Source organism: Panthera onca, chromosome E2 (genome assembly GCF_046562875.1).
Source record: "Panthera onca isolate mPanOnc1 chromosome E2, mPanOnc1 haplotype 2, whole genome shotgun sequence".
Taxonomy (NCBI): domain Eukaryota; kingdom Metazoa; phylum Chordata; class Mammalia; order Carnivora; family Felidae; genus Panthera; species Panthera onca.
The window spans coordinates 7670286-7694633 of record NC_138353.1 but is presented as its reverse complement, the minus strand read 5'-3'; the positions used below and the strand labels follow the sequence as shown (position 1 = coordinate 7694633).

At 54.2% G+C, this 24348-nt stretch overlaps 2 protein-coding genes across 3 annotated transcripts in view; both read left to right on the top strand.

Annotated features, from left to right (window-relative positions):
* The first annotated feature begins 1536 nt into the window (after positions 1-1536).
* NR1H2 (nuclear receptor subfamily 1 group H member 2) lies at positions 1537-8413 on the top strand. Of its 2 annotated transcripts, none has more exons than XM_078439434.2 (10): positions 1537-1961; positions 2077-2211; positions 2811-2872; positions 2953-3084; positions 3461-3751; positions 3834-4102; positions 4322-4501; positions 5164-5263; positions 7278-7486; positions 7824-8413. In XM_078439434.2, the coding sequence occupies exons 3-10, from the start codon at positions 2830-2832 to the stop codon at positions 7968-7970; spliced, it is 1371 nt and encodes a 456-aa protein (XP_078295560.1). In that variant the 5' UTR covers positions 1537-1961; positions 2077-2211; positions 2811-2829; the 3' UTR covers positions 7971-8413. The 2 variants fall into 2 exon arrangements, with proteins under 2 accessions (XP_078295560.1, XP_060507798.1); XM_060651815.3 differs by having other exon boundaries at positions 1537-1965.
* A 1323-nt stretch (positions 8414-9736) lies between these two features.
* The window catches only part of POLD1 (DNA polymerase delta 1, catalytic subunit), a 29438-nt gene continuing 14826 nt past the window's right edge, over positions 9737-24348 (top strand). The window contains exons 1-4 of the mRNA XM_078439432.2: positions 9737-9861; positions 21280-21482; positions 21847-21960; positions 24146-24292. Of these exons, the coding sequence (XP_078295558.2) occupies positions 21281-21482; positions 21847-21960; positions 24146-24292 (463 nt within the window). The 5' untranslated portion in view covers positions 9737-9861; position 21280. The remainder of the gene's footprint in view (positions 9862-21279; positions 21483-21846; positions 21961-24145; positions 24293-24348) is intronic.

Below are 24348 nucleotides of genomic sequence, written 5' to 3'. Positions count from 1 at the left end.
TCTTTTGAAGTAAGATCTGACTGCCATATTGTGTCTCTTGTGCACCTATGTTGAAGTAGGTATCGCTTTATTACAAATTAGCTTCCAGGAGTGCCTGGGTGGCTTAGTCGGTTGGGCGTCCAACTACAGCTCAGGTCATGATCTTGTGGTCTGTGAGTTCGAGCCCCGCATCAGACTCTGTGCTGACAGCTCAGAGCCTGGAGCCTGCTTCAGATTCTGTGTCTCCCTCTCTCTCTGCCCTTTCCCTGCTTGCTTTCTGTCTCTCTCTCTCAAAAATAATAAACATTAAAAAAAATTTTTTAAAAACAAATTAGCTTCCATTTATACATCTTTTGTGTTGCAGTTGGTGAGGTAAATGATATTTCGTTGCTGGGGACACAGTTCAGCTATATTGTTTTTGGATTTCATTTCAGAATAGTAAAAGAATTACACATTACAAATTACCTGTGATAAAAAGAAATAGAACTAGCCATCAGGGAAGTACAAATTAAAACCACAGTGAAGGGGCATCTGGTTGGCTCAGTTGGTTAAGTGTCCAACTTCGGCTCAGGCCATGGTCTCGTTGTAAGTTCAAGCCCTGCATCAGGCTCTGCTAGGGATTCTCTCTCTCTCTCTCTCTCTCTCTCTCCCCCTCCCCCCTCACTCTTTCTCTCTCTCTCAAAATAAACTTAAAAAAAGAAAGAAAAAACATAGTTCTGGCATACTAGGATCCTTGTTTGAACCTGGCCCGGTTCATGCTTTTTACCTGATTTAATCATAATGACAATCCAATGAACTCTTGTTGGTCTCAGTTTAAAATTCTTTTAATGCTTATTTATTTTTGAGAGAAAGAGCAAGAACGGGGTAGGGGCAGAGAGAGAGGGAGACACAGAATCTGACCCAGGCTCCTGGCTCTGAGCTGTCAGCACAGAGCTAGACCCGGGGCTCCAACTCACCAACCATGAGATCATGACCTGAGCCAAAGTTGGGCGCTTAACCAAATGAGCCACTCAGGTGCCCCTAGTTGGTCCCAGTTTAGAAGAGGAAACTGAGCAATGGGGAGGGTAAATAGCTTGGCTCAACATCACACAGCCAGGAAGTGAGAGACAATAAATAGTTCAGCCCTTTCCCTGGAACCCCATGTCCATGTTATCACACCTTTTATTGGTAACATACTCAAATTCCACAGCTTCAAGGTCATGTGGGAATGGACAAAACAAACTGTAAAAGAGCATGGTTCATACATTCCAGTTTCCTGAAAATGGATGTATGATCAATATAGATCAGATTATCGAGGGAAGACTTTGGAACGATTCCTTCTACCTATTCAATTACTGTGAGTTTTCTTTAAAAGCTGTTATTTTTCTCTTCTTGGTATGAGAAGGCTATGCCTTTTTTTTTTTTTTTTAATTCCTATCAACAAGTTTATTTTTTAAACATATTTTTCCTGGACCTAGGTTTGTAATTAAATTTATTTAAAACCAATAAGCAGCGCGCCTCTAAAATCAGAAAACTTGTTTAACAACCAAAAAATGACAAACACGCTTCAAATCGGCCGTGTGCGAAAAGGAGCTATAGGCGGGGAAATTCATGCCGAGCCAATCCTTGGCCGCAAACACCGAGGGGCACTGGGATGACTTAAAGCCGCCCCACGGGGGCCGGAAGGTTTGGGACTGACCACGCCCCCCTCGCCGGCCCTGCGTTTGATCGAGCTGGTCCGGAACTCTTCTGTCTGGCCCCAGCGGAGCTACCCTGGAGGGTAAACTTCCGGTGACCGTACGACTTCCGTGCGGGGCAGCCGATTTGGCTAGTCCTAGGCGGACCGGAAGTCCGTCACTCCAGACTACCCGCCCCTTTCCTAAAGTGACGCACGGCGGGGTTGCCGGAAGAAGTGGCGAAGTTACTTTTGAGGGGATCCGAGAAGCGGCGGCGTGCCAGGGGCTACAGAGGAGGAGGAAGAGAAGCAGAGCAAGGGGACCGAGGCAGGTGCACTAGAGTATGGGAAGATGCGGGAGGCGTCCCGGGCCCGGGGCTTCCCGGCGTCCTCCGCGCTGCCCCCGCTCAGCCCCTTTCTCTCCTTCCCCCCCGCTTCCGTAGCTCGCGCTGTCTCCGGCTGTTTCCAGGGCAACGGGAGTAAGAGACCCCCGCGAGAGGCGGCCCACGGGACCCTCGCGCGCAGCCATGAGCCCCGCCCCCCACTGGTGTTCGGAGAGGGGCGGGACCTGGAGCGAGGTATGGGGGCGGAGCGTGATGGGAGGAGGTGGAGGCGGGGCAGGATGGGAGGGGATGGGGCCGGACCTGGAGGGAGGGGTACCGATGGGGCGGGGCAAAGTGGCGGGGCGGGGCATTGTGGATAGAGTGAGGGTGCAAGCTACAAGGGTTGGGCGGGACCTAGAAGGAAAAGATGGGGAGGAGGTGGGGTCAGGATGGGAGTTGGGGGTGCTTCTTCTGCAGAGGTGGGGAGTAAGAGGAGGCAGGGTGAACTTGGTGGGAAGGGGGAAGTTAGGGAGGAGCACGATTGAAGCAGAAAGGGCAGTACCTGAAGAGGGAGTGGGCAGGATCCGGAGTGGGTGGAGCCTACATGAGGGGCGGGGTCTAGATGAGGGCAGGGCTTGAGACCCAGCCGGAAGATCTGGAGCAATCGTGGGTGGGGTCTGTCAGAATCGGAGGAGAGGTTTTACAGGCTGGCAGGGGCCTGGGGTGGGGTCTGTGTGCAGTAAAGGAGGAGTCTGGAGAGATGGAAGAAAGTGGTACATCCTTCGGGACCTGGGGCTGGCCTAACCTGACCCTACCTGGCCCGACAAGGTTCTCAGTCCCCCTGTATTCTGCAGGTTGCTCCGTGACTCCACCATGTCCACTCCCACCACCAGTTCCCTGGACACCCCCTTGCCTGGTGAGCGACCCCTTTCCCAGCCCACTCCCTCTCCCATTGCACACTTGGCAGGAGAAACTCACTGTGTTTCCCTCTCCCAGGAAATGGCCCGCCTCAACCCAGCGCACCCTCTTCTTCACCAGCTATAAAGGAGGAGGGTCCTGAACTGTGGCCTGTGGGTCCAGACCCTGATGTCCCAGGCGATGACTGGGCCCGTTCAGCCTGCAGCGAGGGTGAGATGGGGCCCAGGGACAGGGGCTCGGGATGGATACGGGGGGCCTTGAGGGGAGATCTAGGAAGGGAGAAAGATAAAAAATCAGAATGGGAGGCCCCAGTTTCTTGTTGATTTTTTTTCTTCCACTTCTTCTTGACAACTTCTTTTTTTTTTTTTTCCTTCACTTTGCCTGTGAGTGTATTTTTTTCCTGCTTGACACCTTTTGTTGTTATTTGTTCTTTGGGGTTCACACATCTTTCCTTCTGAATTGCCGTCTCCCTGGTCACCCCCTATACACTGGCTCTTTGTGTCTTCTGTGTCGTGGGGATGGCCCTCTGGCTGCTGTTTCTTTTGGGGGCTCCGTCTCTCTCATGGCTTCTCTCCGCCCACCTCAGTCGTCCCAGACCCGGCAGAGGAACCAGAGCGCAAGCGAAAGAAGGGCCCGGCTCCAAAGATGCTGGGCCACGAGCTGTGCCGCGTGTGCGGGGACAAGGCCTCCGGCTTCCACTACAACGTGCTCAGCTGTGAAGGCTGCAAGGGCTTCTTCCGGCGCAGCGTGGTCCGAGGCGGGGCCAGGCGCTACGCCTGCCGGGGCGGCGGAACCTGCCAGATGGACGCCTTCATGCGGCGCAAGTGCCAGCAGTGCCGGCTGCGCAAATGCAAGGAGGCCGGGATGAGAGAGCAGTGTGAGTGCTGGGGAGGGCGCCGTGCTCGCCTGGCCTGTGCCCAGCCCCGGGGCCACCGCTGAGGCCTCTGTGTCCCGAATAGGCGTCCTGTCGGAAGAACAGATCCGAAAGAAGAAGATTCGGAAGCAGCAGCAGCAGCAGCAGCAACAGTCACCTGTGGGGCCATCGGGCGGCAGCAGCTCAGCCTCTGGGCCTGGGGCTTCCCCTGGAGGGTCTGATGGAGGTGGCCAGGGCTCCGGGGAAGGCGAGGGTGTCCAGTTAACAGCCGCTCAGGAACTAATGATCCAGCAGTTGGTGGCGGCTCAGCTGCAGTGCAACAAACGCTCCTTCTCCGACCAGCCCAAAGTCACGGTACTGCCCCTCCCGCAGCCTTGAAGGGTGATGAGGCCAGTTGGGGGAAAGCCATCAGGGCTGCAGCCCAGGGCATGGGGAGGGAACAAGGCTCCAGAGGGCGGGGCCTTGGAGAGGAGGGTCTCCTAGGGCGCATTCTTTGCCTCAAGATGTTCCCTCGGCCTCGGGCTCATTGGAGGAATCTGTGAATAACCTTGACCCCCCCCCCCTTGGCCCTAGCCCTGGCCCCTGGGCGCGGACCCCCAGTCCCGTGATGCACGCCAGCAGCGTTTCGCCCACTTCACGGAGTTAGCCATCATCTCAGTCCAGGAGATTGTGGATTTTGCCAAACAGGTGCCTGGCTTCCTGCAGCTGGGCCGCGAGGACCAGATTGCCCTCCTGAAGGCATCTACCATTGAGGTAACGGGCAGCCTTCCCATCCTCAACATGGCCCTTCCTTCCTGCCCACAGGGAACCCCAGGGATAAGCCTCAGGACAGATGTTGGGGGAATAGGGATGAGCGAGACCCCTCTGGTGGTTGCCCTCGTGGGGATGATATCCTACAGGGGGACGTCGAAATACTAAACAGAGAGTCAGAGCCTCCCATGAGCCAAGGAGAGAGAGGAAACGGGTTGAGGCTGAGAAAAATTAAGGATTGGCTGGGAGGACGCACTCTAAAGAATGTGCTGAAAAGGCCCTTCAGAAGAGTTGACATTTAAACCAAAGCAACAGTAACAAATAAGTATTGAGTTACTAGTGGACCCCAGGCTCCATTCCAAGTCCTGGATAGGTCGCAGTGAACAAAACATGCCTGTCCCCATGCCCTGCAACCACCTGGGGAGAGTATCCTGGGAGGAGGGCGCTGTGGGCGTTGAACCTGGAGGAGGGAGAGCTTGGAGTGTCGGGCGTGCTGACTGCAGGCCGGGGTGACTGAGGGAACGTGCTTGGGGCAGAGGGGTGAGAGGTGATTCTGGCAAGATTAGGTCCCCCCACGGGCCAAGAGAGGAGAGACCAGTGGCTGCCAGGTCACAGGGACTCGTGGCGCCCCTGCCCCTGCCTCCTCCTCTCCCTGCTGCCCACAGATCATGCTGCTAGAGACAGCCAGACGCTACAACCACGAGACAGAGTGCATCACTTTCCTGAAAGACTTCACCTACAGCAAGGATGACTTCCACCGCGCAGGTGCGGTGGGGAGAGGGCTGGGGGGGGTGCAGGGCCGTTGCCCCTGGGGAGAGGGCTGGGAGGGTGCAGGGCCGGCGCCCCTGCCGGGCCTCTACTGGTGGCAGACCTCAGGCCGTCTCGCTCTTGTCTGAGCCTCTATTTTTTTTACCTCCAAAGCGGAGTGAGCCAGCCTCAAAATGAGATGAAAATGTATTTATTGAGTGCTGAGTCTGTCCGCTGGGATGCAGTGCGGGATGAGACAGAGGGGTGTGTGCTCTCACAACGGGGCATCTTGATAGGAATTAAGAAAAGACACTCCCTCCTTCCCAAACCTGGTGTCACTGGAGGGAGGCCAGATCTCAGTTCATTGTGAAGTTCGCAACCGTACGCGGTAGGTCCCTGCCGCCCGAGAGCGCTTACCTGGGGACGTGACCTAGGCAGTCGGCTGCTGGAGGAAGTGCGTATGAACCGAGGCCTGAGGGGTGAGGTGTATTGCCTAGGAAAAGGAAATTGGGGGGTAACAATGCCCACCAGGGAACCCCATGTACCATAAAAGCCTTGTTCTCCCTCAGGCTCGGGCTTCACTCTGTGAGTCCAACTCTCCCCCATCATCTCTTCCCGGGGCACCTCTGTATTTTCCTAACCCCATATTCTTCCTTTCCTCTAGCCGCTGGCCCTCCCAGTCCCCTTTGAATATGAGTGTGGCAGGGGAGCACTGAGCGGGGAGAATGTTTCTGGCAGTGGGCTCAGCACATACAAAGGCCCTGAGGTGGGGGAAGAGCTGGATGGTGTTAAGGAACTACAAGGAGGTCCAGGCATCTGGAACACAGGGAGATGAGGCTGGAGAGGAGGTCGGGGTCCTACCGCTTCCCCCCATCCTCTGCCATTGTCCTCCAGTGCCTCTCCCTGGAACGCTGTCGGGGCCCCTCACTGGGTTCTCCAAAGTGTGTCTGTTCATACAGCGGTCGGAAGGGTCGTATTCATAGTTAGCTCACGTCCCTCCTCTTGCTCGCTACCCCTGCGTGGCTCCCGTCTCACTGGGAGAAAAGCCAGAGTCCTTGCCATTTTTCACAGGCTCCGAGGGGCCTCTCCACCCCCAGCTCCCTTTGTTCACCCTCCTCCAGCCACACTGGCCTCCTCCCTCTTACTTGAACCCACCAAACATGCTCCCGCTTCAGGCTTTTGCAGTTGCTTGGCCAACATGGGCGACCACCTCCTCCTGGTTTGCATGGGACCTTTGTGGTGTCAACATTTGGAAGCCTCAAGGCCCAGAAAGCTGCCCAGTCCTGGGGAAGACAGACATGTGGTGCCCACGTGGAACACTCAAAACATCCTCGTGACTCATCCCCTCCCCTCCTGGTTGTTTCTCAAAGGTCACCCTACCGTGTGGCCTTCCTACAGCGTCACCCTACACACTGGCCACCTTGTCTAAGATGTTGATTTGATTTTCGATGCCCCGATTACCTTTCCTTGTGTTACTTTGATCCAGCTCACAGACCGGATGGTTTAGTTACACGTTTGTCTGTTGGGTTCCCTCAACCCCCAAGTGCAAGTTCCGCAGGAGGGGAGGCTGTGTCTTCTAAACAGCTCTGCCCCAGGGCCTGCCACATAGTAGGTGCTCAACAGAGTCTGAAAAACGAATGAATGAACTACTCCCGGGGATGAGTTCAGGCCTTGCTCCGTGAGCATTGGAAGCCACCACAGGGGTGACGCAGTGTGACCTAGGTTTAAAAATCTTTCTTTTTCGTCAGGAGAGAACCGGGGAGGTCGGGAAGGAGGTGAAGGCAGTGATGAGGTAGCAGAAACTACTGAATAAATGTTCACATTCATTACTCATCCCTTTATTCAGGCAGGGGTTAGGGCGCACTTCCCCTGTGCCAGCCACTCGGATGGGGACACAGCTGAACAGAAATGACCAGAAGGCTAGCATTGCTGCCGTGTCCCTCGCCCCGCTGATAGCAGCGTCAGGGACCCGGGCTGGGGCCAGTTCGGGGCTGGGGGAGCTCATCCGGCCCCGCCTCCCGCCCCCCCCCAGGCCTGCAGGTGGAGTTCATCAACCCCATCTTCGAGTTCTCCCGGGCCATGCGGCGGCTGGGCCTTGACGACGCGGAGTACGCCCTCCTCATCGCCATCAACATCTTCTCCGCTGACCGGCCCAACGTGCAGGAGCCGAGCCGCGTGGAGGCCCTACAGCAGCCGTACGTGGAGGCCCTGCTCTCCTACACGCGCATCAAAAGGCCGCAGGTACGGGAGCCCACCCCTCCCAGGGCCCTGGCGGGGACAGGCAGTCCAGGCCCCACGTGGGGTCCGCCGCGGGCTGAGGTTTTGCTTCCTCATCAGAGCCGGGCCCTGTCTGCTGCCCCCACTGCCCGGCTCCTCTGGCGGCGCCCTGAGCCCTGGCCGGTGTCCTCTTGGCCAAGTCTGTCCTCAGGCCTCTGTCCCGTGACCAAGGAGCCAGGCCCAGTGCAGGCATAGGGGCGGGGCTCCCCACGCTCTGCCGGGCCCCTGCCTACACCGGTGGTCCGGCTGGGCTGACCAGAGCCCACCTCCCTCCCGCCCTCCCCCCCCCACCTCCCCGCAGGACCAGCTGCGCTTCCCCCGGATGCTGATGAAGCTTGTGAGCCTGCGCACGCTGAGCTCTGTGCACTCAGAGCAGGTCTTTGCCCTGCGGCTCCAAGACAAGAAACTGCCGCCTCTGCTGTCTGAGATCTGGGATGTCCACGAGTGAGGGGCCTGGCCGCCCTGCCCCACAGCCCTGTACCCTCCAACGCATGGACGTTGTCGCCCCTTCCTCCTCCTGGAGTGGGAAGGAGCCGGGCCTGGGGTCCCATCTTGTGGCTTATAGCACAAGCCCTGGTCCCACCAGCCCTCAGCCCTCGGGTGAGCCCCCGTTAGGGTCCAGGAGGCTCCCTCCCTGCCCACTGAGTCTTCCTGGGAGGGCTGGGTGGGTCCTAGATCCCAACCTCTGACCCTCCTAGCACTACCGGCTGCCCTCCCCACCCAGCTTACACCTCAAGCTCACTGCGCAGTGCACCTTGAACAGAGGGAGTGGGGGGCCCGTGGCTCTCCCTGACAGCCTGAAAAACCGCAGGCCCCCTCCCTCTGTTCCTTTTATTTAATAAAAACTAAAAAAAGACAAAAACAGGAAAATAAAGTATGAATAGAAACCTGCCCTGAGCCAGAGTGAGTTCAAGATGTACGGGGGATGGGATCAGCCACCTGAACCTTGTGTTGCTAGGCTGGTGGAGGGTTCAGGGTGATGTGACTGAGTGCGGGGGTGGGGGAGGAAGTGGGGTGTCCAGGAGAGGCTGACGGCCTTGGGGTCATCTTCCTGTACAGGTGAGTTGGAGACTGCCGAAGGACAAAGAACACTTAAGTGGATGAAGGGTCAGGCTCTCAGTCCACAAATGTTTCCTGAAGCCACTGGGCAGTGTGCTGGCCATTCTGGGGATGCAGATGATATTCACGTAACGTTGGGGGGGGGGGGCACTTACTATGTGGCAAACACAATTTTAGGCACTGGAAACACCAGAGAACAAGATAAAGCCCCTCCTGGGAGGTGGCTACCAGTCAGGGCTGGCAAAGGGGGGATGGATGGGGCCAGCTAGCATGGAAGGGAATAGGGGCTTTAATGCAGGCAGCGCGTGGCAGCATGGGAGCCCAGAAGTAGAAGGCAGGCAAGTCCTCACACAGGATATCATGTCCCAGGGGGGAACCTAAACCATGACAAGGGGGCTGGGCCCCCAAATTGAGGGGAGGGCGCATGCCAGGTCTGGGAGGTGGGAGAGTCTGGTGATTTCAGAGTAAGGGACGGGCTGTGGACATCTCTTAGTCCCTCCTCCTGTGCCAGGCTCCCAAGGGGTCTCAGAAGTGAGCTGAGTGGACAGTCCTGGCCAAGAGTGAAGGGGGTGTTGCTTGGAGGGATGGGCTGGGTACTGAAAGGTGTGGTTTTTCTTTCGAGCAGCTGGGGGTAAGGTGACTGGGGAAGTGACTATTTACGAGAAGTCCTGTTCCAAGCAGTGTGCCGGGCGCCCCCAGGTGTGCCCGCCCTGCGCTAAGTCTAGTTTACAGGTAGGGAAACCGAGGCATGAGACAGAGGTGACCGGACCTCCCCTACACGGGCAGGGCAGACGTCAGGTCTTCCGCCAGCGGAAAGAAGGGCCGTGCGCAAGTTGTCCTCTCGCCTAGGCCTTCCGCAGAAAGCAGGCCCGCGAGCGGAGGATACGCGCGATGCCCCCGCGGGCGGGGAGGCGGGGCCGGGAGGACAGGGGAGCCGGCCGCGCCGCCGCGCCGCCGCGCGCAACGAGAGCCGGAATCCGCCGAGCTGCCGTCGGAGGGGGCGTGGCTTAGGAGCAGGCCCCTCTCTCAAGGCGGGGCGGGGTTTGGCGAGAATATATGGAAAGTGGGAAGAGGCAACATCCTAAATTGGACGGACGGGGCGTGGCCTAGCCCCAGTTGAAAGGAGGGGCGTGGCTCGAAGGCTTGTCGGGGCGTGGTCTCGCCCTACTTGGGCGGGAGGGGCGTGGCCCAGGGCGGCGCGCGGCGACTCTGAGCCTGCGCGCGCTGGAGTCAGGGGTCACAGCGACGTAGGCTGTGGCGGGAAACGCTGTTTGAAGCGGGTGAGTGAGGGGAGAAGGGGGCTTGAAGGGACTCGACTTGGCAGAGAAGGAAGGTGGAGGAGTCGGGCATGTAGGCCTGAGAGAAGGGTTGCGAAGGGGAGCGTGGAGGCGGGAGGGCGCGCGGTAGAGGGGCGAGGGCCAGTGGTTCTGGGCGCGTGCGCGGGGGCGCGCAGGAAGATGATTGGGGCTGGGGGGGCCCCTCGGGATGCGGGGGGCTCTTGTGCTGGGCGCCTGGCCCCTGGGGTGAGCTGGGAGATGTACCCTGGAGGATCTTTGGGGCGACGGGATCCCGGACGCAGTGGAAGACTGAATTGGTGCACGTGGTGGCATGCTGATATGCTTTATTCTCTAAATATTGAATACTCCGTGCCAGGCACTGTTCTAGAAGCAGAGGCTACAGCCCGAACAAGTCAGAGAAAGTCGTTGGCTCAGGAGAAGACAGACAGTAGACAAGTGATAAGTAATAACGATAAAGCAACGCTTTCAGGGTTTGATACCTTATCCGAAGTGAAATAAAACAGGGTAGCCTGTTTCTTTAGCTGGAATAATCAAAAATCCTCTCTCTGGGGAAGTGACATTTGACAGAGAAGTCAGCCATGTAAAGAAAGATTTGGACAGGGGGACCATCAGGTGCAAAGGCCCTGAGGTGGGAAGGAATTTGGCTCCTATTCCAGGTTCCACAGGGAGCCATGGGAGGTTTTGAGTGTCAGAGCAACATGACCCACCCTGCGTTTTGAAAAAGTTCCTGGGTGCTGATTGAAGATGGGATTGTAGTGGGAACAGGAATGCAAGGAGGAAGACCAGTTAGGAGACAAGTGGGGACATTGGCTCAGACCACAGTGCTGTCAGCTTCAGGTTGTCTTCGGGGTTTGAGCCAGCAGGACGCGGGGGTGTAAGGAAGAACTCAGGCTGCTGGGGTATGTGGTCTGGCTGGATGGAGAGAGAAGGCGGAGGCAGAACGGATTCGGGGTGCCACTCTGAGGTGACAGTGAGTGGGCAGGGTTTAGGGAGAGGCAGGTTGATGATGTCACCTTCTCAGCTTTATAGCCCCACCCAGGCCAGGTTACCTGTCTACCCCCAGCCCTGGCTGCACTTCACCACCCAGGCCTCCTGTCCCGTAGAGACGCTCCTTTCCCACCGAAGGCCTTTGCCACGCTGTTCCTTCTCCTGCGATGCTTTTTCTTCTCTCTTCGGTCCCTTTCACTCAGCTGCTCTCAAGAACAGGCACTTTCCTGGGCACTGGGAAGCCAGTCATAATTCAGTTTGGTTGGGGAGAGGACAGGAGATCTCAATCCAGATTGCTCTGAGCCAAAACGAGGCAGCACTAGTCTTTGGGAAGCGAGAGAAGCTCCAGGGACTTGGGAAATACTTGGGTCGGTGGCACTCGAGAGGAGTCTAGACTGCCGCACCTTGAAGTGACCTGCGTTCCGGACACCGCGTGAGCGATGCTGGGACCCTAACTTGAGTGAGACCCTGACCCCTGTTTTTTGTTTTTTAAGTTTTTAAATTTATTTTGAGAGAGGGAAAGAGAACGTCAAGCAGGCTTTGCGCTGTCAGGACAGAGCCCAACGCAGGGCTTAAACTCACCAACCACGAGATCATGATCTGAGGCTTTTTTTTTTCTTTTTTTAATTTTAAGATTTTTATTTTTAAGTAATCTTGGTACCCAATGTGGGGGCTCAAACTCACAACCCCGAGATAAAAAGTCACATGCTTGTTGGGGCGCCTGGGTGGCGCAGTCGGTTAAGCGTCCGACTTCAGCCAGGTCACGATCTCGCGGTCCGTGAGTTCGAGCCCCGCGTCAGGCTCTGGGCTGATGGCTCGGAGCCTGGAGCCTGTTTCCGATTCTGTGTCTCCCTCTCTCTCTGCCCCTCCCCCGTTCATGCTCTGTCTCTCTCTGTCCCAAAAATAAATTAAAAAAGTTGAAAAAAAAAATTTAAAAAAAAAAAAAAAGTCACATGCTCCACCGACTGAGCCGGCTGGGCCCCCAGTGAGGCCTGTTTAAAAAAAAATTTATTTTAATGTTTATTTATTTTTGAGAGACAGAGAGAGACAGAGCGCGAGTGGGGGAGGGGCAGAGAGAGAGGGAGACCCGGAATCCGAAGCAGGCTCCAGGCTCGGAGCTGTCGGCACATCAGCACAGAGCCCAGCGTGGGGCTCGAACTCATGAACCACGAGATCATGACCTGAGCTGAAGTCAGATGCTCAACCGACGGAGCCACCCAGGCGCCCCGATTTATCTTACTGTCCGTCCCCGCAATGCCGAATGAAAACTCTGTGAGAGCAGGGATTCTGTCTTGTCTCCTGCTCTGTCTCATGCGCCCTGAAGAGTGCCTAGGACAGGGTGAAGATTGAAGGAACTCACAGAATCTTCATAGAATCTCCTGAGGCAGGTGCTGTCACCCTCCGACGCGATGACTAGAACCAAGGCCCAGAGAGGTGAAGCTGTCTCGCCAGGGTGGCACAGCTGGCTTGGAGGGTTCAGAGGCTCATCCCAGAGCCCCATTCTGAGCCAGCACCGCAGACTGCCGGCCTCCAGGGGTGTCTGGCGAGGTACGGGGGTGAACTCTCTACCCAGCGAAGGAGACAGACTGGGGACGGATTCCTCTGCTGGCTCGCCCCTGTGCCCTGGCTCACGCACCTAGCGAGGGAAAAGTTAAATAGTTGCAAAAGTACCTGTTCCGTCTGCCCCCGCCCCAGAAAACGACCTGCTTTTCGTGCTTTGGCCTCATCCCTCCTCTGGGCCTCCCTGACTCTCACTACCCTTGTCGCAGGCCAGGGACCATCTGGGCCTGTGTCTGACTCCCCCACCAGACGGGAACCCCTTGAGGTCTGCTGCTTCTCTGCGTCCTCAGCATTGCCCGGCACGGGCTTTGGGAAGTGTGTGCCGGGTGAGACTGCCCCCCTGCTTTTCTCAGCCACCTGACTCCTCTGTCTGCAGAGACCCAGCTCCAGCTCAGCTCTTCCAGGAGAGTCGGCGGCCCCCCGGGGCACCCCAGGCAGCTGGTCCTACTTCCCTTACTGTACAGGTGCACCCAACCCAGGACTGCTTCAGAATGTGAGCCCCCCAAAAACAGGGGTCAGGGGGCACCCGAGTGGCTTAGTCTGTTAAGCGTCTGACTCTGGATTTTGGCCCAGGTCTTGATCACACAGTTTTGTGAGTTTGAGCCCCATGTTGTGCTCTGCACTGGCAGCGCAGAGCCTCCTTGAGATTCTCTCTCTCTCTCTCTCTCTCTCTCTCTGCTCACATGCTGTCTCTGTCTCTCAAAATAAATCTTAAAAAAATTTTTTTAATAAATTGAAGTTAAAAAAAGAATAAGCAGGCCTCGCTGAGAAGGTGACATTTGAGCAAAAACCTAAAGGAGGGGAAGGAGGAAGCCATGGGGACATCCGGGGAAGAGTAGGGCAGTGGGAACAGCTTGTGCAAAGGTCCTGAGGTAGGACCAAGCCTGGCACGTTCAGGGAAGAGAGAGGAGACAAGTGGCTGGAGCCAAATGGACAAGGGGAGAGGGCAGGAGATAGTGTCTAAAAGGGAAGGGGGTGATTGCGCAGGGTCTGTGGGCTAGCCGGAGGAGTTTGCTTTAGCTCTGCATGAGATGGGACCCAGGGGCCAGTTCCGAGGGGAGGAGGGATGGGATGACCTGGCATATTCGTATGGGATCTCTCTGGTTACTGTGCGAAGAGTATACACTGAGGGCTCCTCATTCATTCAACACATCGTTCTCCAGCACCTGCTGTGCACCAGGCTCTGTTGTAGACACCCTCAAATGCTTCAGTGACAGGGCAGACCAGATCCCTGCCGGCGCTGGGCTCAGGTTCCAGCAGGGGGAGACAGACACAAAGCAGTGCACAAAATAATGCTGCCAACAACCTCTGAGAACCAGAGGGGCAAGGCTGGGAGCCCAGCGGGGGCTGGGAAGTGCTGAGACTCGGTCCATTGGCAGTAGAGCCTATGGGACTGACAGGTGTGTTCTGAGGGGAAGGGAGAAGCTGGGGTGACTCCGAGGTGGTTGGCCTGGTGGGAGTTGCCTCTTCCCGAACTGGGGGAGGCTGTGGGATGCAAGGAGCAGGTCGGGGCAGGGGAAGGCGAGGGGCCCGGCTTTGGAGTGTGAGATGCCTGAAGAGACACATGCTCAGTGAGCAGCTGGGTTGGGCAGGCTGGGGCCTGGGGGGCGGTCTGGGCTGGAGACAGGAAGGCAGACGTGATCATCGGCATAGAGGTGGCAGTGAAAGCCGTCAGATAGAGATGGGACAAGAACCCCGAAGGAGGGAGTGTCACAGAAACCAGCGGGCACTGAGCGTTGTCTATTTGCCAGTGAAGGGTCGAGAAAAGGAGAGGGCCCCGTGTTTCCCCAGCTCCTGTCCTGTGCCAGGACACACTGGGGCCTCTTTCCTTCTAATCCTTCCTTGCCTATGATGGGGAACTAGCATAGGAACCTCGATTTTGCTCCCGGAGTCCCCTTCCCTCCCACCGCACCCTCCTGGCCGCAGCCCGCTGACCTGGGGAGCCAGACTGCCCCCCTCCCGCCTCCCTCTGCCAGGCCAGGGCTGGCCACTGCCCCTCTGCCCCACCCAGGCCTCCCCCCCGCAGGTCCGAACTCCGTCTCTCTGGCCGCCTGTATGGCTGGAGCAAAGGCCTCCAGGCTTTTTCCTTCCTGTGGGATAAGCCACTCGTAGGCACAAAAGGAGAGGCCGTACAGGGCCTCCGTCCCTGTTCAAAGTGTGTGTGTGCCGGTCCCAGCAGCGCTATCCATGATAGGCCAAAGGTGCAGACGCCGCCAATGTGCACTGAGCGACGAACGGATCAACACGACGTGACGCAGCCACACAGTGGGGCAATATTTGGGCGTAAGAGGGAATGAAGGTCTGACACCTTCTGCATCCCGGTGAACCCGGAAAACGCTATCCTAAGTGAAAGAAGCCAGACACGGAGGGACACATATTGGAAGGGTCCATGAATAGGAAAGGCCCAGAATAGGCAAATCCAGAGACAGACAAAGTTGGTTAGTTGGGAAAGTGGGGTGGGGGTGGGCTGAGTTGAGGGGTGATGGCCAAAGGGGTGTGGGGATTCATTTTGGGGTGATGAAAAGGCTCTAAAGTTGACTGTGGTGATGGTCACACAGCTACGAATATTCTAAAAGCCATCAAACTATACACTTGAAATGTGTGGGTCACATGGTGTGTGAATTCTATCTCAATAAAACCGTCCCGGAATGGCTGGGTTGGTCGGTCAGTTAACGTCTGACTCTTGATTTCTGCTCAGGTCATGATCTCGTGGTTTGTGAGTTTTAGCCCCGAGTTGGGCTCCGTGCTGAAGGCGCAGAGCCTGCTTGGGATTCTCTCTCCCTCTCTCTCTGCCCCTCCCCTGCTCATGCTCTCTCTCAAATAAATAAGTAAAACTTGGAGCTCCTGGGTGACTCAGTTGGTTAAGTGTCCGACTTTGGCTCGGGTCGTGATCTCACGGTTCGTGGGTTCAAGCCCCACATCAGGCTCCGTGCTGACAGCTGAGAGCCTAGTCTGCTTCATATTCTGTGTCTCCTCTCTCTCCCTGCCCCTCCCCCACTCACACTCTGTCTCTCTCTCTCTCTGAAAAATAAACATTAAAAAATTAAGTAAATAAGTAAAATAAATAAATAAGCATAAAGCTGTCCCATCTTGTTTCCCCCCCCCCCCCCCCCGGGAAGCCAGTGTTACCAGTTTATTACCTATCTTTCCAGAATTATGCATTAAAAACAAACATGCTTACACATATTCTCCCACACACCTTGTAAAAATGTTATTTTTAAAATTTTACGTATTTTCCCCCAACTTTTTTTTTTTGGTAAGTAATCTCCACACCCAATATGGGGCTTGAACTCACAACCTTGAGATCAAGAGTCGCATGCTCCACCAACTTTTGTTCTGAAAAGGCACCCCTCTAACTTTTGTTCTGAAAAATTGCAAGGCTGCATAGAAGTTGCATGACAGGGGCCCTGGGAGACTCAGTCGGTTGGACGTCCGACTTCAGCTCAGGTCATGATTTTGCTGCTCGTGGGTTCGAACCCCGCCCTCGGGTTCTGTGCTGACAGCTCTGAGCCTGGAACCTGCTTCCAATTCTGTCTCCCTCTCTCTCTCTTTCCCCTTTCCCCCCACCATGCTCTGTCTTTCTCAAAAATAAATAAACATGAAAATTAAAAAAAAGTTGCATGACAGATACAACAAAGCCCTGTGTACCCTTTGCCTGGACTCACCAGCTGTTAACATGCTGCATCATTTGCTTTATCTGGATGCACATACACTTCTTTCTTTCTTTCTTTCTTTCTTTCTTTCTTTCTTTCTTTTTATTTATTTATTTATTTATTTATTTATTTATTTATTTATTTATTTATTTTAAGTTTATTTATTTATTTTGAGAGGGAGAGAGAATCCCAAGCAGGCTTGATGCTCACTGTGGAGCCTGATGAGGGGCTCAATCTCATGACCTGAGTCGAAATCAAGTCGGACGCTAAACCGACTGAGCCTCCCAGGTGCCCCATGTTTTCTTTTTTGGCTGAACTATTTGTAAGTTATAGTCATCATGGTACCTGACCTCCAAAAACTCTAGCAGAACAGTGACATCCTACAGAACTGTGGTTTAATCATAATCAGACCATTTAACCCGTGGCAATACTGTTACCTCATAGACAGTCCTTATTCAGTTTGTCCAGTTTCCTGGTAACATTCTGCATAGCTATTTTCTTTCTAATTAATTTTTTTATGTTTTTTATTATTTTTGAGAGAGAGAGAGAGAGAGAGATGGCGTGAGCAGGGGAGGGGCAGAGAGAGAGAGACCTGGAATCCGAAGCAGGCGCCAGGCTCTGAAATGTCAGCACAGAGCCCGACACAGGGCTCTAACTCACGAACCGTTAGACCATGACCTGAGCTGAAGTCGGACACTTTGCCGACTGAGCCACCCAGGCGCCCGTACATAGCTATTTTTGAGAGAGAGATATATATATATATATGTATTTTAAGTAGGCTTCATGCCTAGCACAGAGCCCAGTGTGAGGCTTGAACTCACAATCCTGAGATCAAGACCTGAGCTGAGATAAAGAGTCAGATGTTTAACCAACTGAGCCACCTAGGTGGCCCTGCTATTTTTTATTTTTTTTAGTGTGTTTTTATTCATTAGAGAGAGCACGTGCATGCACATGTGCGCACGAGTGGGAAAGGGGCAGAGAGAGCGAACAGAGGAGCTGAAGCAGGTCCACTCTGACACCAGTGAGACTCCACTCGAACTCACAGACTGTGAGATCATGACCTGAGCCGAAGTCAGATGTTCAACTGACTGAGCCACCCAAGTGCCTCTGTTTTTTATTTTTTAATCTAAGATCTGATCTGGGGTCATGTTACATTTAGTTGCCAGGACTGTGCAGTCTCTCCTTCAATTTAAAAGTTTCCTGGCATTCCAGCCCCCACCCTTCCATGCCATTGACATTTTTGAAGATTCCAGACTGGTAATTTTTGCAGGCCAGTCCTTACTTTGGCTTGATTGTTTCCTAATGCAAAGAATCAGGGCAAACTTTTTTTAGACATTGTTTTTCCTAATACAAAAAGATAGCAATCTAAGTACACCGTTCTGCACGTTGGTTTCTCTAACAATGGGCCTTTGAGAGCCCTTCACATGAATGCATAGAGAGCTTCCTCATTCCTTTATACAGCTGCATAATATTCCATGGAACAGTCTTCATATAATTTATTTAAACAGTCCCCCAGGGGAGGACATTTAGGTGGTTTCCAGTCTTTTGCCATTGCAAACAATGCTGCCGGAAATAACCTCGTAAATGCAGTTTCTCATATGTGATAGTATATCTATAGCACAAACCCCTAGGTGGGGAAATGGGGCCTTCCAACTTTTATGTTTTAATGGAGGTGGAATTTACATATAGTGAAATGCACAGGTTCTCAAGTGGACAGTTGTGGGTAAGGTACATTTTTGTCAGCCCAGAAAATTCCCTCGAGCCCCTTCTCAGTCAGCCTCTCCCTCCTGGTAAGCAACCACTAGCCTAATTTCTAGCACCATAGATTAATCTATTCTAGAACTGTGTAGGGGTGCCTATGTGGCTCAGTCGGTTAGGCATCCCACTCTGGATTTCAGCTCAGGTCATGATCTCACGGTTTGTGGGTTCAAGTCCCACATTGGGCTCTACACTGGCAGCGTGGAGGCTGCTTGGGATTCTCTCTCCCTCTCTCTCTGCCCCTCCCCCATGTGCACCTGTACACGCACTCTCCCTTTCAAAAATAAACATTTTAAAAAAACAAGTTAAAAAAAAAAAAACTTTGTGAATGGCACTACACCATATATTCTCTCTCATTTTCAATTGAGGTGAAATTAACCATTTTAAAGTGTAGAGTTCAGTGACATTTAGTACGTTCACAATGTTGTACATCTACCACCTCTGTCTGCTTCCAGAACATTTTCATCCCCCCCCAAAAGGAAGACCCCATACCCCTTAGCAGTCACTCCCCATTCCTGCAATGCATACTTGTGTGTCTGGCTTCTTTATTTAAAAAAAAAAATTTTTTTTTAATGTTTGTTTATTTTAGAGAGAGAGAGTGCGAGCAGGGGAGGGGCAGAGAGAGAGGGAGACACAGAATCTGAAGCAGGCTCTAGGCTCCCAGCTGTCCACACAGAGCCCGACGTGGGGCTCGAACTCACGAGCCGTGAGATCATGACCTGAGCTGAAGTCGGACACTTAACCACCTGAGCCGCCCAGGAGCCCCTATGCATCTGGCTGCTTCTGTGCAGCATATTTTTGAGGTTCATCCATCCATTGTGTCACTCAGTAGCTGCCTCCTGTCTGATGCTGAGACGTATTCCATTGTATACCATCCTGAACATTTGCCAACAACACATCCCCAGTCAGTTCAGGACTTTTCTGTGCTCTATTTGTTAAGGTCCGGGCTAAGCTGCTGGAACAGAGACCCCACGGCACGGTGGCCCGGGCAAGATACAAGTGTATTTCTCCACATAACTGCCCTCAAGTAGGCATTTCTGCCCCAGAAGCTTGTCAAGGGGACTGGGTTCCTTCCATCTTGTAGCTCTGCGTTCCCTGGGGTGTTGTCCTTGACCCCGTGGTCAAGGTTGGCTCACCCCCACCGTATCCATGCTCTAGCCATAGAGAAGGGAGAGGAGGCTAGAAGCAAGCTTCCTTTTAAGGCTGTCCCAGTCATTCCTTCCATGAGATAACTCAGTAGAGTGACCATCCCTAGCAGTGCATGCTGGGAAATGTAGTCTCCGGCTGGGTTGCCTGCAGCAGCTCAGAGGCAAGGGGTCCGCTGCAAAAGGACGAAGGGGAGACTGGATCTGGGGTTTGGGTGGGGTTACGGGATCCAGAGGTGTTCACTTGAACTCAGGGCAGCTGACCTGCGCCCTTCCTGCCCTCCCTCCCAACTGGGTCTGGGGTCTGCCTTAGGTTCCTATACTCTGTCTAGGCCTGGATGCTGGGAGACATAAACTTTTAAAAAACTTTTTTCTTTTTTTTAATCTTAAACTGATGGGAAGATCCAAAGAATAATACAAAGAGCATATACCCTTTACCCAGATCCACGTTTTAACATTTTCCCTTACTTGTTTTATGATTTGTCTGTACATAAGCTTTCTTTTTCTCCTCTCTACACACATATGCCACCTAAAACAAATTTTTTTTAATAGCTTGCATACATCATGGTTATTTACCCTTAATAGTTGAGTGCGTATTTTAAGTTTTTATTTATTTATTTATTTTGAGAGAGAGAGAATCCCAACCAGACTCCCACCTGCCAGCACAGAGCCTGATGTGGGGCTCAAAATCACGAAACCTTGAGATTATGACCTGAGCCGAAACCAAGAGTCGGATGCTTAACTGACTGAGCCACCCAGGCACCCTGAGTGTGCATTTTCTTAGAATATTCTCTTACAGAACCATAGTGAAGTTGCCAACCTAAAGAGGCTTAACTTGAATACAATCTTCTGTCGAACCTACTAGAGGATGTGTACTTTTGTATCAATATATCTTGTCAAAATACGCCCCAAAATGATTTTTTATATGTTGCAATTAAGAAAACATATAAATGGGGCGCCTGGGTGGCTCAGTTGGTTAAGCATCTGACTTCGGCTCAGGTCATGTTCTCGTGGTCCGTAAGTTTGAGCCCCACATTGGGCTCTGTGCTGACAGCTCGGAGCCTGGAGCCTGCTTCGGATTCTGTGTCTCCCTCTCTCTCTGTCCCTTCCCTGCTCTCTCTCACACACTCTCTCTCTCTCTCTCTCTCTCTCCCTCACGTGTGTGCTCTCAACAATAAATAGTTAACATTTTTTTTAAAACGTCAAGTTTATTTAAAAAAAACCTATAAACATGTAAATTGCAGCCTGTATTTGGTTTTTTGTTTGTGTTTACTACATTAGATCCTAGATTACAAGGGGAATACTATAAAGGGCATTTGGGGGGATTGTTAGAGAAACTGGAAAATGGACTCTTCATGTTGTGATTGGATTGTTAAATGTCCTAGATTTGATCACTGCACCTTGCTGGGTATAGAGAATGTCTTTGGGACGCCTGGCTGGTTCAGTCAGTACGGTGTGTGACTTTTGATCCCAGGGTTGTGGGTTCAAGCCCCACTTGGGGCATGGAGCCTGCTAAGAAAGAGAGAGAATGTCTTTGTCCTTCAGCAACACATTGTAAAGTACACAGGGGTCGAGGGGCATAATATCTAACTAACATATCTACCTGACGCACAGCTCACTCAACTGACTCAGAAAAAGTAAATCATGTGCTGATGTGTGCATATTACCGTGTTACGTATGGAGGAGGTAATGAAGCAAATGTGGCGTCAGGTTGACACTTGGGGAATCTGGGTGAAGGGTGTGCAGGTGTGGAAATTTGGACTTATTTCAAAATTAAAAGGGCTCTATTTCTGTTTTATTTTTAAGGGGGAGGGAAGCCTCTGAAGTGTTTTGAGCTGGGAAGGGACCAGATCAGATTTGTGACTGGCCTGAAGAGGTGCTTCCCGGCCGCTTGTCGAGTGAAGGCCCGGGCAGGCAGGGTGACAGGCGGGTGTGGACATCAGAGAGGGAGGTTTATGAAAGGAAGGGATGTGCTAAGGACCAGGTGTGTGAGTGTGTGGAGGCCCTGCAGACCGGGTGACAAGGGGTTGGCCAGGGGCAAGCAGACAGCAGAAAGGATGTGGAGGGTTTGAGCACGTGAGGAGAGGGTTACACCGAGGTGGGGAGTGGGCTGTAATCGTAGTAACTGAGAGTATTTGACACGTGGAATGTGCCACCACCCGTGAGCCTGCGGGTAGAGGGTCGTGTTACTCTTGAGGCACTCTGGAGAATGGAAAAAAGGCTCACGGTCACGGTTGGTACACGGGGGGTTCAGGAGGAAGACAGGAACCTTCTCCGAGCCTTGACTTGCCCCACAGGATGGATGGCAAGCGGCGGCCGGGCCCGGGCCCTGGGGTGCCCCCCAAGCGGGCCCGTGGGGGCCTCTGGGATGAGGATGAGCCGTCTCAGCCCTCCCAGTTCGAGGAGGAGCTGGCGCTGATGGAGGAGATGGAGGCAGAGCACAGGCTGCAGGAACAGGAGGAGGAGTTGCTGCAGCCGGCCCTGGAGGGAGCCGCGGACGGTGAGACCCACGGCGGGAACCCCCTGCCCCCCCCCTCCCCCTCTTGCCTGTGAACCGTGTCGGCCACGAGGCTCACCTGTAACCTCTGACTTCTGGCCCACTTTGAGCTCCGTGAAGTGCCGGCCTCTGGCCTCACACCAGCATGAATTCTGCCTTTGTTGTCTGCAGCTCCAATTCTGACCTTCACCCTTGACCCCATGACCTCTCCCGGGTTTCTGGCCAGACCCAGAGCCCCGCCTCCACCTGACTTTCTCTGCACATCAGGCGCCACCTGAGAGATCGTGGGCTGGGTTGGGCGGGCCCGTTACTTATTTCTGGGGGAGGACCACCATTCCACGTAGCCTGCCTCCCTCCCCCCACCCAGGGCAGTTCTCCCCAACGGCCATAGATGCCCGCTGGCTTCGCCCCTCCCTGCCCTCCCTGGATCCCCAGACGGAGCCCCTCATCTTCCAGCAGTTGGAGATCGACCATTACGTGGGTGAGCTTGGTGGTCAGGCCTGGTGGGTGGGCGGAGGGGCCCAGGGCTCCTGGGGTGCAGGCTGGGCCGGGTCAGCACCTCTGGCTTTGAGAGAAGAGATGGACACGGACAGTCCCCATCCAGGTGGCCAGGGCTAGGAGACGGAGGGACAGGGCTGTGGGTGCCGGAAGGGGCAGCAAGAGGGAAAGTGGTGGTGTAGGTGTCCAGCGGGGCTTCCTGGAGGTGGGGACTGTCCTCCAACTGCGGCCTGAAGGTAAGAGCCGGCTCCTTGCCAAGGAAGGAGGGAGGCGTGCAGTTCGACATCCGTCCGTCCATCCAGTGTCCATCAGGAACAGCCAAGCATCTGTATTGAGCCAGGCCCTATTCCTGTCAGACCAGGTCCCTGCTCTCACAGGCTCACCTTCTGGAAGGATAGGCAGAATAAAAAAGTAAATGGAGCCTCAGGTGGCCGTGAGGGTTATGGCGGAACATAAAGGAGGGTAGGGGTGCCAGACTGTGCATCTTGGAGGTCTGGGAGAGCCTCTCTGAGGAGGCAACAAGGAGCCACGGGGCTGTCTGGGAAAGAGGGGTTCTGGGCAGAGGGTCCTGAGCAGGCAGCAGGTCTGGAACGTTTGAGGAACAGCGAGATCAGTGTGGTAGGAACAAGGAGCAAGGGGAGGGGGGAGGGGGGGCACATGAGATCCTGCCCGCCGAGGCAAGGACTTCGGGGCTCCGTTCTGAGCAGGCCGGAAAAGTCTTTGGGGAGACCCAACCCCAACTCACAGGTTAGAAGGCTCCCCGGTAAGAGAGGGAAGGGACAAGTTACAGGCGGGGAGGAAACATTGCGTTCCCCGGAACTGAGCAAGAACTCGCGCTGCGAAAATATAAGAAGCATTCAGATCTCGACAGCGAGAAGACAGTCCAGTCCAAAAGTGGACCAAACACCCGGGTAGACAATTCACTGGAGGATACGCAGGCAGGAATAAGCTCAGTGTCACTGGCTGTCAGGGAAACGTAAATGACAGCCACACTGAGACCTGACAACCTATTAGGAGAGCTAAAAGAAAGCCCAGCGACACGAGCGATCATCGATAAGGATGCAGAGCCACCGGAAAGCTTGCTCGTGCCCCGCTGGTGGGAACGCTGTGTGTTGCTGCCCCTGTGGGAAACGGTCTGGAAGTTTCCTAGAGTTCAACCTACTCTTCCCCCGCCCCCAGCTTTATTAAGATACAAGAGTTAAATCTGCTTTTTCCATAGGATCAGGCAATTCCAGATATTTCCCCTGAAGGAATGAGAGCCAGGAGACTGTGATTCCGTTTATACGGATAGACTGAAAAAAACAAAATTAAGGGCACCTGGGTGGCTCAGCTGGTTAAGCTTCTGACTCTTGATTTTGGCTAAGGTCATGGACTCACGGTTTGAGGGACCGAGCCCCACATCTACACTGATGATGTGGAGCCCGTTTGGGATTTTCTCTCCCCTTCTCCTGCCCCTCCCCTGCTCATGCTTGTAAGCGCTCTCTCTCACAAGATAAATAAATAAGCTTTTTTTTTTGAGTTGATAGAAAGACAAAATTAGAATGACAGAGAGTGGACCATCAGTGCCAGCGGGTGTGGTTCCAAAAATGCATCTCGCAGGAGCTGTTTGGAGCGATGGAGCGGTTTTGTACCCTGATTTTGATAGTGGTCACATGAATCTGTGTAAAAGATGTGTTAAAGCTCCTAACTGCACACACAACGTCGATTTTACTTTTGTTTTTAAATACTTACTTTTGAGAGAGAGTGCGCGCACACGTGAGCGGGAGAGGGGCAGAAAGAGAGAGCAAGAGAATCCCAAGAAGCGCAAAGCCCCGCACAGGGCTCAAACTCACCAACCATGAGATCGTGATGTGAGCCGAAGTTGGGCACTCAAGTGACTGAGCCACCCAGGCGCCCCTCAGTTTTACTTTTCAAAAGAAAATATTTTTTGCAAAAAGAGGGCAGGGGGCTCCTTCTAGCTGTAGGAGGTAGACCAAGATGAAAAGGAGACCAGTGGGGAGGCGCTCGAAGCCGAGTGGACAGCGTGGAAGGCCGGTGTGGGCAGAGGCACCCCGTGCTGCGGGAACCAGGGGGCTGTGTTCCCGGCAAAGGAGAAGCCTGGGGAGGCAAACCTTTGAGGAATACGGAGGGGTAGCCTCTGCCTCATCCTGTGAACCCTCCACCCCCAGGCCTGGCGCAGCCCCTGCCTGGAGCAGCCCCGCCACCCCCCGGCCCCGTCCCTGTCCTCCGTGCCTTCGGAGTCACTGATGAGGGCGTGTCCGTCTGCTGCCACATCCACGGCTTTGCTCCCTACTTCTACACCCCGGCGCCCCCTGGTGAGTGGCCCTGACCCACAAGACCCCCGCCCCAGCCCTCCGGAGTCCCCCTGCAC

Excerpts from the sequence above, each read along its gene's own strand:
- NR1H2 (XM_078439434.2), top strand. The coding sequence starts at position 2,830 with ATGTCCACTCCCACCACCAGTTCCCTGGACACCCCCTTGCCTG. Across the intron at positions 3,752-3,833 it reads GGCCGGGATGAGAGAGCAGT|GCGTCCTGTCGGAAGAACAG; the intron begins GTGAGTGCTGGG and ends TGTCCCGAATAG. Across the intron at positions 7,487-7,823 it reads CGCGCATCAAAAGGCCGCAG|GACCAGCTGCGCTTCCCCCG; the intron begins GTACGGGAGCCC and ends ACCTCCCCGCAG.